At 42.2% G+C, this 15,768-nt stretch overlaps 1 protein-coding gene across 8 annotated transcripts in view; it reads right to left on the reverse strand.

Annotated features, from left to right (window-relative positions):
• LIMCH1 (LIM and calponin homology domains 1) overlaps positions 1-15,768 on the reverse strand; it is a 339,903-nt gene that overhangs the window by 17,257 nt on the left and 306,878 nt on the right. For 6 of the 8 annotated variants that reach the window (XM_045996128.1, XM_045996150.1, XM_045996141.1 and 3 more), the window contains 6 exons: positions 13,211-13,316; positions 8,833-8,873; positions 6,471-6,551; positions 2,739-2,831; positions 1,772-1,876; positions 277-404 (listed from right to left, as the gene is read on the reverse strand). In XM_045996128.1, the coding sequence (XP_045852084.1) occupies positions 277-404; positions 1,772-1,876; positions 2,739-2,831; positions 6,471-6,551; positions 8,833-8,873; positions 13,211-13,316 (554 nt within the window). Of the gene's footprint in view, positions 1-276; positions 405-1,771; positions 1,877-2,738; positions 2,832-6,470; positions 6,555-8,832; positions 8,874-13,210; positions 13,317-15,768 lie in introns of all 8 variants that reach the window. The other 2 variants (XM_045996134.1, XM_045996159.1) reach the window with 1 other exon arrangement.

The following is a 15,768-nucleotide window of genomic DNA, read 5'->3' on the forward strand; positions in this document are numbered from 1 at the left end:
GCTTTGAAGTGACAATGTGCTCCTCTGATGATCTATACTACCTCCCCTTACTTAAACAAGATTTCACCTATTTAAAAATAAGGCGATTTATATTCAATAGCATAAAGAATGACTTCGGAGATATTAGAATGTGTTTAAGCAATACGTAATGTATTACTGGAATGATAATTTCAAAGCTGAATACAATTTGCATTAGAAATGGGTACCCTTTCTGGGGAGCGAACAGGCAGAGTCTGGTTTTGCTCATTTAGAAGGACATGCTGGTACAGTTCATACCTGCCCACTTCCTCTGGTGGCCGATCTTCCCGAGGGTTATGCAATAAATCACTGTTGTCTCCCTGGAGTGGCTTCCTCCGTCTTGTCTCTTGTTCTTCCTCTTGACCGTTTTCCAAGTCCATCTTATTCTAATTGAAAAAAGAAGGATAATATTGAATATTATTTATTTACTGAGAGAGAGAAAGAATGCACATGGGGGGTGGGGCAGAGGGAGAGGGAGAGAGAGAATCTCAAGCAGACTCCCAGCTGAGCGCAGAGCCCAACTCAGGGCTCGATCCCATGACCCACGAGATGATGACCTGAGCCGAAAGCAAGAATTGGAGGCTTGAATGAAATGAGCCACCCAAGCACCCCTGAGTATCATTTTTATTTTTTTAGTTTTAATTAATTAATTTATTTTTTAAAAAGATTTTATTTATTTATTTGACACAGAGAGAGAGAGATCATAAGTAGGCAGAGAGGCAGGCAGAGGGAGAGGGGGAAGCAGGCTCTCCGTTGAGCAGAAAGCCCGATGTGAGGCTTGATCCCAGGACCCTGACTGAGATCATGACCCTAGCCAAAGGCAGAGGCTTAACCCACTGAGCCACCCAGGAGCCCCCTGAGTATTTTTAAACACGCTGAACAACACTCATCTCTGACCATGGTGTATTTGAAACATTTTTTCCAATCACATTGCCTACAGTGTAAAGAATAATTGTCCAAATTAACTGAATAGTAACAATGGTCCAAATGAACTGAATAGTAACTGCTTTCCAATGATTTGAAATCAATGTGTAATCTGGATCTCTCTTAAAAGTTATCACGAAAGAGATCTGCTCAGAAAGCCCACCTTGCAAAGGAAAGCAAAGTCCCAGGACTGTTCAGTTAGGAGAAATGGCTCTTGTGGGCCCATGAGATTTGTTTTGTTTTGTTTTGTTTTTAAATGCAGATTCCAGACTATTTCAAGTCTTGGCATGACTTTTGTTCAATAGCTCCCCAATCTTATTTGGGGGATATGGAGGTAGACCACCCTTTCTCTGCTCTCTCCAGCCCTCGAAGACACAAATTTCATGGGGAATTTTAAGAGTGGGTTAGAAGCAATTTCCACAGAGGCTGGTGGGGAGTGCATTGCTGGCTACCATCCAGGGCAAAGGGAGGCATGGTGTGGCGGAGAGGAATACATGTATGTTGAATGAGTGAACGATGGGCTGTCAGAGGCACATTCCAGCAAATGCTCCACTAATCAGGACCACTCCAGCCAGTGCAGGGACACTATGGTTGCCAGCCCGTGGGAGCAGATCTGGCTCCAGTAATGATTTCACTGCTTCCCAGGAAATGACTCTGGAGAGTGACCATGGCAGTGACTGCACTATGGGGTACAATGGCCATACAGCAGCTGATGCGACTCTAGGGCAAGGGTCAGTCCTGGATTTAAACTGGTGGAAAACTTGAGCTTGTTGTTTTATACTTTTTAGGTTTATTTTTTTCACAAATTGCTTTTAATCTGCGGTCTCACCGTTTTCCCACTGCCTTCGGTCACAGAGGAGGATGTAGATAGCTGGTCTGCAGAACTTGAAGAAAGAGTAAATGGAACCACGGTGTCTTCAATTATTTTGCGCTCCTAAAGGGAAGGACAGTAATTAATGAAAAGGGAGAAAAGAAAATAAAATCACATTTGTCAAGAGAAAAATTCATTAAGGAGCTTAAAGAAAAAAAAATTGGATTATGCCCAAACAAGCAGGGCATTAAAAAAAAGGGGTCTTATTTTCTAAAAGCATGTAAATCAGAATGTACTTTCTATGGGCAATGATTTAGAAATTAGCATTTAATTTGGAAAAACAAAGTCTTTGCAAATTAGTCTGATTCAAGAAGCCTAATTAGAAATGCTTTTAGGGATCAGATTAGGCACAACAATTACTGAAGATAAATTCACAACAAAATTAATCATAAACAAATTTTAGCTAATACGCATTAAATGTAGTTCCCTTCCAATTCTCTAATGTGGTCTGGTTTGTTCAGCTAAAAAAATGAGTAAAACAAAACCAAATTCTCCTCCCTCCAAATCTCTTTATACAATATAGTGAATGTAGTTGGTAAGGATTCACTTAGCGCCAACATCAAAATTGTCCTCACAAAATTAATTCACTACTACCAAACATGCTCTCCTCAAACACACAAATGGACACTTTCGTGTCATCTCTTTAAGGTAAATCAAGAATCTGACTTTCTGACTAGAAAACAGATAAAATTCTATTGTCTCCCTTGACCATAACTCAACACGCCCTTATCACAAATTAAATTTGGGGGAATTGTGGTCTTTTAGAGCCTATGGCTCTTTGAAGAAGTTGACAGGGCTCTGGTCTAAGGAGAATGAGACACGGCCATGTGCATACATAAACCACAGACAAAAAAAAAAAAAAAGGCACCAATAAACTTTGAGGAATCAAAACGACAAGTCAAATTCCCTCTTGGGAATTTCCTACCTCCTCATAGTATCTGCGTTCCTCCTCTTCCACCTCCTTCTGGGCCTTTTCCCACTCTTCTTTCAGCTTGTTCTGCTCCTTCTGGTATCTCTCCTGTTACAGAATTTCCACAGATGGTTCCTGAACTGACATTGCATACCCCACTGGGACACTTTCTCCCCACTAAGCCACCATACACAATACATTGCAAGACAGTTCTTCATTTTGCAACATTCTGAATCTAATGCATTCATGCTCTAAAAGGGGAGTGGTATTTTGTGGCGCTCTAACATGTTAGGAATATAACAATCCTAACAGAGAACACTCTTTTCTGTTGTTGGTGCTTTACGAGTATATATGAGTAGATGTTTGCTTACGCAGAGAAAAGACAGACTGAAAGATTCTGAGATCTTCCTTAACTTGGCTTTTGTCGTGGGACGATAGCTTAAACAATGGTTTGTTTCTACTGGGCCCTTCGGAGATGAGTTTTGCCATTTCACTAATGGAAATAATATGGCTACTCAGAGAGTTTGATAGAAGACAAAACAACCCACAAAACCTTGTAGGTTTACAAGTTGGACAATGCAGAAAGGTCTGGAGTAGATAAGATGATAATTAGCTGAGAAGCTGAATTACTCTTTGCTTGTAGCCATTCTGCCAAAATGGAACCTTCCTAGGTTTCAGTAACTTCTGAATTAACAATAGATTTTAAACAGCAATTACAAGACTACAACATCAGAACTGTGGCACTATTTCCAGAAATAGTACAACACTAGTCACCACTTCTGGGGGAAAAATACTCTGAATAAGGATGGCTTTAAAATGTGACTGGAGGGGCACCTGGGTGGCTCAGTGGGTTAAGCCTCTGCCTTCGGCTCAGGTCATGATCTCAGGGTCCTGGGATCGAGCCCCACATAGGGCTCTCTGCTCCGCGGGGAGCCTGCTTCCCTTCCTCTCTCTCTGCCTACCTCTCTGCCTACTTGTGATCTTTGTCTGTCAAATAAATAAACAAACAGAAAAAGATTCTTTTAAAAGTAAAATAAATAAATAAAAGAAAAGAAAATGTGATTGGAGTCCTTTGGACAGCTGACCAGAAGAAATGGGTAACTGGAGGTTAAAATTCATGCTTAAAATGAGAGCTGACACCCCGGGTTCCCTGGGAATGGTGTCCCCGACATGGCAGAGACAGAGGCATCAACGGAAGTGTACCACACACAGTTAAATGTTTTCGCCTCATTATTGTCAATCCTCTCTCTGTCTTTTATCCTCCTGGGGAAGGCACTGAGATTTCCTCCAGGTGCGACCTGTTATGTCATTATCTTAGGAGTAAAAGGGTTTTATTGGGATTATCTGAAGCCTGGTGTTCTTATTAATGCTCTAGAAAAACCATCATTGGTCAACTCATGGCGGGCTTTGAACTCCAGGTTAAAAATCTTGTTATCAAAACCTAATATGTTATAAAGTTTCTGAGAGGGACTTCAGGGGTCTTTCAGAATAGAGGAAACAGACCCTCAAACTTTTTTTTTTTTTTTTAAAGATTTTATTTATTTATTTGACAGAGAGAGAGATCACAAGTAGGCAGAGAGGCAGACAGAGAGAGAGGAGGAAGCAGGCTCCCCGCGGAGCAGAGAGCCCGATGCGGGGCTCGATCCCAGGACCCTGAGATCATGACCTGAGCCGAAGGCAGCGGCTCAATCCACTGAGCCACCCAGGCGCCCCCAGACCCTCAAACTTAACAAAAGCTGAAAAACAAGCAAACCTTGGGTTTCTTGGTTCTATGAGCTCACATTCCAGGTTCTCCTACCCTGAGAGGATCAGTGATGTGATCCAGGGAATGAAAGAGGCTGTACACCTGTGCCACACGCGCACGCACACACACTCACACACACACCTCGGTACACATGCGTGCACACACCAGCGTACATACATGCATACCCAATACAGACCCCTGCACGCAACAACACACTCACACAAACCCCTTTGTCCCAAAGCCCACAACCCTGCAGTGTCACACTGGGTAGCAATTTGGTGGGACAAAAATACATGTCTCCATCAGTGACCAAGGTCACCTTTCAGGGTATAAACCGCCACCATGTTAGTCTTCTTACTCTGTGGACTTTCTGACTCTGACCATGAAGTTGGGGAACAGGCATCTGGTTTTCAAGGGACTAGCAGATGGCCAGGGCTGGTCTGGGTCTCCCAGTGGACCCGAAGTCCCAACAGCCCTGGGACTTTGCTGAATCTGGTTGGTATTTGCCCCTTGGCAACTGGGAAAAGCATTAAGCTTAACTGTCAGACCTAAAGCCCCGTGATAATTAGTTACCTCAAACCCTCCTCACTACAGTGCTGCCGCCCCCTGGGAACTAAGCCAAGAGGGTCAGAGCAAAAAGATAAGGGGGGAATAAAAAGTAAAACACAGCAGTGTAAAGTCATCAAAATTAATGAGATTTAACATTTTTTTCCTTTATGATCTTTTAGTAAAATCAGTACTACTGGGAATACAGCAGAGAGAACGTGACATTCAAAGTCTAACAGACTTGGACTTGAAACCAGGCTCAACAACTACCTGTTCGCTGTGTGACCTTGAGCAATCAAGTTAACTTCTTTGAAGCTTAGTTTCTTCAGTTGCAAAATGGGACTAATAAGACATACTTTGAAGAGTTTTATGAGGACTGAACGGGGTGATATACGTCAAGTACCAACAAATATGCCAGTTCTTGGCACACCCAGGTATTCCGGTTAGTTTCTAGGGTTGCTAGGTTACTTTCTGAAACACTATTACTCTACAAAACTGGCTCGAAACAAGTAGCACTTGATACATTTACTCCCAGAACTTTCCTAGAATTAAAATTTATCAGCCTTTACTCAAGGAGCGGAGCAAATATTTCTACTTAAGGAAAAAAACCCAGGCCAAATTTTATTTCACGTGTATGCTATCAAATAGTTTTTTGGTAATTCGTCCCCACCCCACTTGGACTGGAATTTGATTGGCAACTAAGGAGGTGACGAATGGACATGTTGGCCCCTAATACTTGGATTTTTTTTTATTTTATTTATTTTTTAAGATTTTTATTTATTTGAGAGAGAGAGATAGAGGGCACGAGTGCGTGTGTGGGGGGGGGGGTGAGGGGTAGAGGGAGTGGGAGAGGGAGAAGCAGGTTTCCCACTGAGCAGGAAGCCCAATGTGGGGCTCCATCCCAGGACCCTGGGATCATGACCTGATGGCAGATGCTTAACCCACTGAGCCACCCAGGCAGGCGCCCCTGAAGATTTTATTTCTAAGTAATCTCTACACCCAGTGTGGGGCTCAAACTCACGACCCCAAGATCAAGCGTCACATGCTCTACTGACTGAGCCAGCCAGGTGACCCCTAGGATTTTTTTCAGTAAAATGCTTTTTCTTCTTTTTTTAAAATTTACTTTTTATTTTTAGATAAATCCAATTAGTCAACATACAGTACATCATTAGTTTCCAATGTAGAGTTCAGTAATTCATCAGTTGCGTATAACGCCCAACGCTCATCCCATCACGTGCTTTTTTTTTCACTGTGTGCATCAGTGCAACTTCCAACAAGGGGAATTAGACACAGGACACTTGGTTGCACGGGCACAAAATGAACTTAGACTCACCAGCTCCTGAGAAGCATCTAATTCCATGCATTTCCTGTGCTAAAAATTTAACTAATACAACAGTAATTAAAGGAGCAGCAGCTAATAGAAAACAACAACAACAAGGCAGTGACCCCGGTCCTACCTGAAGCAAACGTTCCTGCTCCTGTTGCCATTTTTCCTGTCGCCGGCGCTCCTCTTCTGGGTCCCACGCCCAGAACTTAAACTGCTTAGAAAATAAAATTGTGATCAGAGCTAAGCCATGTCCTCAAGGCCAGGCCGGGGCAAGGGACACAATCAGCTTACAGACCGGCACTCGACGGACAAGTGGAAGCAGAAGCCCTTACATACTGAATGACCCTCTTTGTCAATGAAAACTACTTTTCCATCTTCATCCCTCCTTGGTTGACTTCCAAGAAGCCCGTATGATGCTGTGACCCTTTTTGGAGCTAATGAAAACATGGACGTAATTAGCCCCTGGCACGGGAAGGCTTTGGCTTCCCTTTCTTTCAGAAGCAATTTCTTAAACCTATTCACGCTTCTGAGCCTGAGACCCTCGTTCTGCATAGGGATCCTGGTCCCAGCACATGGGGACGCTTCTTTCAGCAGAGAGGACTTTTCTGACAAGTGTTTGCTGCACTATGGGACTAAGCGTTCATACCGCTACTGCGTTTCTCCACAGGTTAGTTCAAGGGCTGATGTTCACCAGCATCACCTGTGATCCGGGAATGAGGGAGTGTCTGCCCTGGGGCCCACGAAACCAACATTCAAACCCAAAGGCTTTTTTTTTTCTTCTTCTTTTTGGTAAAAAGGTCTTTGTGAGTTTGGCACCAAGTGAGTTAACAGGAATAATGAGAGAAGGATGTGTGAACCAAAGTGCGCCCCCACAATATAGAATACAGGAAGCAGAGCTGGGGAGAGAAATCACAGCTGGTCTCTGGGAAACCTCCTGAAGGGGTGGAGGCGGCGGTGTTTGAACTTGGCCTCTCCCCACCAAGGCAAACCACATTCCCCAGTAACTGTGCTGCTTCTCATCCCTCCTTTCTGATGGGTGTGGTTTGGGGAGGCGCTTAGAACTGCCTGCCTGGGAATCCTGAGAGAAGCAGCAAGATGAGGGGGGAGGCCTTGAGAGGAGGGGGGAGTCTGGGGCAGGATGGGGAGCAGGCAGGATCTATCTACCTGGGCTGCCTGAGAAGCTGGACAGGGCCAGTCCTGGCCAAGGCTTAGATGGGTCTAGTTACTGTCCAAGATACCTTGGGCCCTGCCCTGCCCCCAAAAGATCGATGCTACCATCTGGGTGCCCAAAGGCTGGGCTGGCCCAGGAAGTGTCTCCAGGCTGAGAACACAGGCCAGACCATGGGTGTTGCTTGATTTATAATAATATAAAGAGTGATAACTTTAATGTATTTACACATATTAAAAGGTATTTACACATACCCCATTGAAGCTCTTGCCATGGTGCCTGCAGTTAGGGTGATGCCCGCAAAAAGTCAAGGCAAGGTGAGCCAACAGGGTAGGAAATGTATTTCCTGTACGCCACTCTTGGGATTCGTACCGCACATGAGCAGACTAAAGGCTCTGACATGTTATGTGGGAGAAAAGCTATTTAATTGTACATAATTCAAAACTTCCCAAGTTTCCTTGGATGACCATAAAAAGTCATCCAAATGGGATTCCAGATAAGAAATCTGGAGTTAACGGCACTTAATGAAATCCACTTGGCATTCTCCTAAAACTTGGAAGCACTTTCAATGTTCAGAACCTCTCTCAAGGGCATGGCCCTTCTTTGTCTTCTTGGGAAAAAGGATGTGGTCATGTGAATAAAGCCATAGGGAGTCCAGGAGGAAAACAGGAGCGACAATTAGGAATTATTTAATTTTCAGATTTCACTAGGCAGCGCAGAAGAAAATAGGGAATATTTGTTTAAAAGAAAAACAGTGAGAATTTGCAGGGGAAGACAAAGAGTTAGATACTTTGTGATACACAAAAGAAAGAAAAGCGATCATGTTCCTTTCTTTGGTGACTACTTGCTGCGGACCTACTAGAGGCCAGGGAGAGATACCAGCTGGCGGAGGGTCCCCGTATTATGGAGCTTACAACTGAGTGTGGTGGGAGACAGCAGGCGAGAGGGAGTGATAGCCTGGGTCTTCCAGAGAGTTCCAGAGCCAACACTACACCATGTACAAGCATTGTCCTCAGTTAAAAAAATGATTTGAATGCCTAGATAAACTGCATATTTTAATATTAATTCCGATTGTCATCTTCATTAGATTTTACTTTCCCAACTCACTTACCGTTTTGTTTCTAAGCATGATCACAACTCTGCATAATGATAATCTGTGTCTTTCTTCACATTTCACCTGACAGCATTACACATGCCTTTTAATTATTCTTTTATAATCACTTCGAGCCCGTTTTTAATTGGACCCGCTTTCAGCAAATCAAATACTTTATAAATTAAAATCACACTCAATGCATCATCTTATTCCTTAAGATGAGCTACTTACAGGTGTAGTTACAGGTGACTTTTCACTGCCTGGAGAATCCACTGCACAGAGAGAAAAAAAGAAAAAAGATCGCAACGTGAGCAGCTTCCAACAGTATTTTCTCTGGTTCTCCGAGTGGAATGTGATTCCTATGTCAGCCTGAGATCTTTTTTTTTTTTTTTGTAAGCCAAGAGCATTAGAAAATCATAATAAAGCAGACCCTTGAAGCAATTTGTACCCATCACCGAAAGAAGTTATGACGAGTGTAGTATGATTGATCACATCAATTAGCACCAGAGACTAGACTATACGAAGCAAAAACTGTAGGGGCTGGTGTTTAACGCCCCCTGCATTCCCTTCCCGCTTGCTAGCCCGGTTCCCTCACCGTCTGACATGGAGAATTATCACACAGAGAGAGGCCAGACATCATCCAGGAAGTAAAGAGAGGGACACAGTTAACAAGAGAACCATTGCCAATTCCTGGTAAATGCTTCTAACCTTTCTTTAAAAGGAGAAGAGGACAAAAAATGATTTTGAATGCCTATTTTTTTTAGAAGAGCTAAATATTATTTCTTTAGATTTTTAGAAACAAAGAAAAAGTCTACACATTTCCTTCCAAAAATTTCTATGAATTTCCTTCCAATTTTAGTAGATGCAGAGTGGTTATCAGAGAACGAGCTCTTTGCTAACTGTGTGGCAGAAGTAAGCATTGTTTTTCTGCAATCAGAAATGAGGAAAAATACCAGACATTATTGGCTGCCCCCAACATGGATTTTTGCACAGAGGAAATATAGCTCCCCAGGACGCATTTTACCTGACTGGGAGAAAAACTGGGAACGTCGCCAAGAGTTCTGAACTCTCAGCGGGATGCTGGCAGGGCCAGGGGACTCTAGATCAGATGGCAGAACAGAACAAACAGAAAACCATAAGAACAGGGGTGAGGACCAAGCGCAACCAGACTCGCAAGGACTAACGGAGGTCTGGCGGTCACTGACAGAAGAATTGCGAAGGAGTGAATCTGAAAGTACAATGTATCTCAATAAAACATGTTCGAAACCCGAAGACATGGGCAAGAGCCAGCAGACACAGAACAGTTCAAGCTGTGGCTTGTCTCCCTTGGTGCTGGGCAATATTTTATAGGTTCATACTTAAAGGTGGAACTGTTAACATGTTAAATCTCAAATGACAGGATAACATGTTCTTCAAGGGTGAAATGCACAGTTTCCATTGCTTTCGGAGAACACCAGGAAAGTATAAAAGACAGCGGAGATGAGTTCCATGATTATTGGATGCATCAATGTTGACCTGTAACTCAGCGGCATTGGACACAAGTTCATGGTAAGCATTTGCATCCCTAAACTGGGTTCTGTGCACTTGGATGTCATTCTCAGGGTGGGTAAAGACAGTGGTTTTTAGAGTGAGCACATACTTTCCAGAAACACCAATATATCTTTGAACTGCTGGAAGACAGTGGAGAAAAGGAAACCTGTCACCTTCAAATGTATTTTATGAATGTTTTCAGAGTATTTAAAGACTACGTGTGTATGTATGTGTGTTGTGCGTGTTTAAGGGAAATCTGTGAAATATACGGGCTCCCCACCAGATCTTTGGTAGCTGGTATAATCAGTCTATAAGCAGACACGTTTATAAACATGGGGGAGATGCCATTGTCTAGAGGAGAGAATATTAGGTATGGCTTCAGGATTCCTGATCCCAACGTACAGCTTCTTTGGACTTGATGTGTGACCACAGACTAATCACTTATAGGTCCACGAACCTCTTCCAGTTGAAGTACGGTTGGCAGACAAGGTTACATTCGTTTCAGGTGCACAACATAGCGACTCGACAACTCTGTGAGGTACGCTGTAGTACGGACATACACCACGAGTGCGGCTGCCATCTGTCACCACACAGCACTAGGGCAACACCAGTGACTCTCTCCTGTGCCTTTCATGCCCACTCCCATGACTCATTCATTCCATACCCGGAACCCTGGACCGCCCATTCCCACAGAATTTGTATATCTGGGAAGAGTCCTATACTTCCCCCTTCCTCTCCCAATTAAAGACAAATTATGTCTTTTAAGTTTACATTTATTAGAAGCCTTCTGCTTCTTGAGGATAGGAACTTAGTTGCTTCAAACAAGTCTTACTGTTATTTTCCTATCTCTTGATGGTGTCTTTGCTGCGCAGTTTAAACACCTACTTTATGTCCGTGGTTTGCGTGGTCCCTGGCCCTTCAGCATCAGCATCACCTTTGGGAACTTGTTAGAAATGCAAATCCTCTGGCCCCCACCCAGACCTCCCCAGACACGGGAGGAGCAGAGCCCAGAGACCTGGTGTCAACCAGCCCTGCGGGGAACTCTGGCCCACACTCCTATTTGCAAATGACCGCTTAGAGCCATATCTCAGCAACATACACCCTTGTTCTAAGAAAAGCATTTGAGAATAGCCTCTTATGGCCTGGCGTCTGGCTCTGTAACTCTACTCCTACTGTTACTCCTCTGAGACTACCAGATTGTATTATTAGTGCTGATTCTGGGTCAGGTGTGGAGCTAAACACTCTTCTTGGTTCATCCCATTTCATTCTTCCAAGACCCCTATGAGGTTGGTAGTTCTGTGATCTCCCTTCGACAGTTCACAGGGGATGATTAGATATTAGGAGAACTTGGTGGGGAGGATCACATGACTAAGAATCACACAGGAAGAATTCAAACCTGGGCATTCTGTCTCCAGAAACTGCAGCTGTCGTTCCGGCTTCCCCAACCCAGACGAGCATAGAACAGGTGCACGCCAAATATAATTCTCTCCTGAAGACTAAACTTCGAGACGCTCTAGTGCTACCAAATTTTATTTTTTTTGTCACTCCACTTTGCTAAAGCACAATGGAGAGTCCCTTCGTTGACAGCACATTTTATAAAATCAAAATGTCACGGGGTGGCAAAACGTGGGAGACAGCAAAACTAATTAAGATGGCTTAAAATACCTGCTTCCTCTCTGTGTTACTTATCCACACAATTAAAAAGTGGGAGAAATGGGGCAGAATTAAACTCTATCTAAATACAGTCAATTGCTGACCCAGTTATGAGATGTCATTTTTGTCAATTCCCTTCAGGACAGTAGGGCTGACAAATTTAAAACAAATGCTTTGAAGACAGTATTGAACTTGTTCCCACAATTAGAAACAAGTGATCATCAGTGTATGTACTAATTAATTCCCTCCCAAGGACTTCCTGTTACTCAAATAGAACACACCTCCCCCGGCCATCAACTAAAGCTAATGGAAGTCAACCCAGATTCTGCCAATGGTGGCCCCAAATGGCTGCCCATCCTTGAAAAAAGGAAAGTAAAATAAATCCCCAGCCACAATGACCCTGTACCACCTTCTCTTTGCCTGAACTGATAAATCTATAAAATTTACTGGAAAGAGTACATTAAAAAAAAGACAAAAACCTCACAGTTCTTGCTTCTTCAACTCTAGCCATTTTCATATCCGTAGAGAGAACTCACACCAGGAAGCCCCCGTGGCCTATCTGTTTTGAAGAATAATCATGGAATTCTCGGGACACTCCCTGACCCTGTTTCTTTCTGGTGTTTGCGAGCACCTGAGTGTCTCATGAGGATAAAGGTATTCAAGTAGGACTCTTAAAGAGTAAAGGGTTGAATTCAGAGCCTATACATGGCCTAAGGGGTTCCTGGGGAATTTGCAGAACATATTTAATATATGACTGTGAATGATTTCTCAGTAATCATCATACATACCCAGGAATTATTATGAGGTAATAAAATCTGATTTTCTTCTAAAAAGTCAAATTGTCAGATTCAATGACTATTTTATAAAGATGGGATAATTAACAATTAATGAACTTGATATAATAGTAGGATGATATACTTTTTATTGAAGTTATTTTTTTAGTTTATAATTTTTTTTGACAGTTTGGAGTCAATAAAATTATTTTAAGGTATCAAACACAGAGGCCCTGTCGTGCCTATGGTGTTCTGCTGACACAATGCTTTTGGCTGCTGAGTTCCTGGCTGGGGCAAAGAAAGAATGAAACCCCCGATTTCCATTCTGAAGTGACTTAATTCAGCCACCATGGCCTCTTGCAAGCACCATGGCTAATGGGATGGTAACATAAAGGAAGTAATCTTCCTTTAAAATAAAGGATATCTCGGTTTGTCTCCCTCTCTAATTTTGTCTTATTTTTCCCTCCTTTTCCTTATGATCCACTGTTTTGTGTCTTAAATTCCACATACGAGTGAAAGAATCACTAAATTTTACCTCTAAAATATACTATATGTTAATTCTTGAATTTAAATTAAGCAAATAAAGACTATTTTACTATAGACAAGCCCAGCAGAACACGTAGCGCTAAAATAAAACCTTTCTTTCTTTTTACCTTGAGAATAGAGATTTGGCAAGTGTAATTCGTTGGTTTCAGACATTTTGTCCAGAAATGGGTATGTCAGGGTTGCTTCTGGTTCTGGTGATTTTGGCTTTGCCACCTGGATCACAGGAAAACAGGCAGAAATGTTACAAATATTGTCCATTAAAAAATGCACAGGTGAAATAAAATTTAAGGACTCGTGGCTATTATAGAAATCAGTAAACCGAACATTTGACTTTTAAATGGAAATATTCACCCTCTCCCCAAAACCCCTTTGTGCTTTCTACATTAATATAGAGGCAGATTTTTTTTCAGAGAAATCATACTGGAGCATAAAAATATGACGATCACTGTTCTCCAAACCCAGAAGATACTATTCCATCATTGGGATTGTACATCACTCTGTCTCATTTTCTGATTGATCAATCGCATACTCTCTTCCTGATACTACATAATACAATATTTTGTAGTGTTAGGCAGTGAGATGTTCCACAAAAAAGAAAGAAAAAAATCTTACTATGTAAGTACTGAATATTAAAATAATATCACTTTCTAATGGACATTATTCTCAAGATACTACAGAGCCCTCCCACAAACTCATATGAAGCACATTAAAAACAAAAAAGTATCATTTAAATAACTGTCATCGGGGCGCCTGAGTGGCTCAGTGGGTTAAAGTCTCTGCCTTCAGCTCAGGTCATGATCCCAGGTCCTGGGATCGAACCCCGCATCGGGCTCTCTGCTCAGCGGCGAGCCGGCTTCCTCTTCTCTCTGCCTGCCTCTCTGCCTACTTGTGATCAAATAAATAAAATAAATAACTGTCATCAACTAGTGTCATAGCAATGATGCCATTATGAGATTTTTGAGGCATGTTAGACCACTTGTCCTTATGGTAAATAGTTCCAAAATTACAGGCTTTAAAAAATTCTTATGTTTGCTTTCTAGAAATAGATCTTTTTAAATTGCTGTTTAGTTTTATTTTGTTTTCCCCCAGTCTGGCCTTTGGTAAAAGTACCGTCCTTCTGATTCGTTGCTTCCAATCAACTGAAGTACCCTCCTTCTGATTCGTTGCTTCCAATCAACTGATTCCAGATTACTAAACTGATGTCTAAAATAAGTCAGTAGATTCTGAGCAAAGATCTGAAGGAGGGGCCTGGTTGTATCAGTTTATATCTTTTCATCTGCTTACAGGGATTTCTCAGATTCACTCTGGCTGGTGGCTCTGCTCCCAATAGACTAATTTGATAGTCAACAAGGCAATTGAAGCTGTAGAGTGCTTGTTTCATCATAAGCTGATCTGTGATTTGGTTCTCAGGATGATTTAATGTCTATAATTTCTTCTTGGTAAAATTTTATTTTTCTTTATGAATAATACATTCAACCCTAATGGAATCCTGAAGAAAATAGAGTTAATCGCTTCATTGCACATTACAGAGGTCAACCAGATGGCCAAATGAACTTCAATGTTGAACATGCAGCAAAAGCTAAAGCTTAGGTGGCGCCTGGGTGGCTCAGTGGATTAAAGCCTCTGCCTTCAGCTCAGGTCATGATCCCAGGGTCCTGGAATGGAGCCCCACATGGGGCTCTCTGCTCAGCAGGGGACCTTCTTCCCTTCCTCTCTCTCTGCCTGCCTCTCTGCCTACTTGTGATCTCTGTCAAATAAATAAATAAGATCTTTAAAAAAAATGCTAAAGCTTAGATTTACTCAAGTTGACAACCTCCAAATTTTAACCGCCAGACTTCACTGAGTCTGGCAAAAAGTGTTTCGGTAATGCTCAGTTGTAAATGAATGTTAATAGCAGAAATGCTCAAAATCACCATTATGTAAAAAGGTCAGCCTGTGAGCATGGGCACTTTGTCTGATAAAGGGAACACTCACAAATGAAGTTGGAAAACACAATCTGTTGCAATAGTGATAACCTTTTTCTCTCTTTTTCTAAGAGCTAACTCCGCAGTAGGAAAAAGAGAGGGCAGGGATTCATCTGGTGTAAGAAAAGTCCTGGATTCCAAGACCATTAGTTCACTTGCCAACCAACTAGTAGAGATGTTTAACTGCAGTCCACAGAAGAGAATTTAGGGGGCATATATTTGATATCACTGGATACTAAGGGAAACATGGTAATCTTGGGTATTTTATGCTTTAAAGATCCTATCTTTAAAATACCATTTACCAGATGCCAAAAGGTACATACACACACAAAGTTAAGAATCCCTGAAAACAACTTTTTCCATAGTATGGTAGGCATAACACTGGTGGCCCAAAGACAGACCACACAGATGAGATACCCAGATGAATACTCTTCAGTTGCTGCGTTTACTTTGTTTCATTTAAAAAAAAAAATACTCTCTAGCAATGATACAGTTTTCCTTTCAGTTTAGATTTAAGTGGTGGTGGTGGGGGGGGGAGTCCATTTGGAAGAATGATACCTAAATAATGTTTACAAGTGTAATGTGGATAATGCACAAATCTCCAAAGGTGGGAAATCCTGCCTGTCCCCAATGTCTTCCTACAGTTTAGTTCCTCCTTTCAGACATCTAGACCGTTCTTTCATCCTATATGTATAAAAGTG

Source organism: Meles meles, chromosome 2 (assembly GCF_922984935.1).
Source record: "Meles meles chromosome 2, mMelMel3.1 paternal haplotype, whole genome shotgun sequence".
NCBI lineage: Eukaryota > Metazoa > Chordata > Mammalia > Carnivora > Mustelidae > Meles > Meles meles.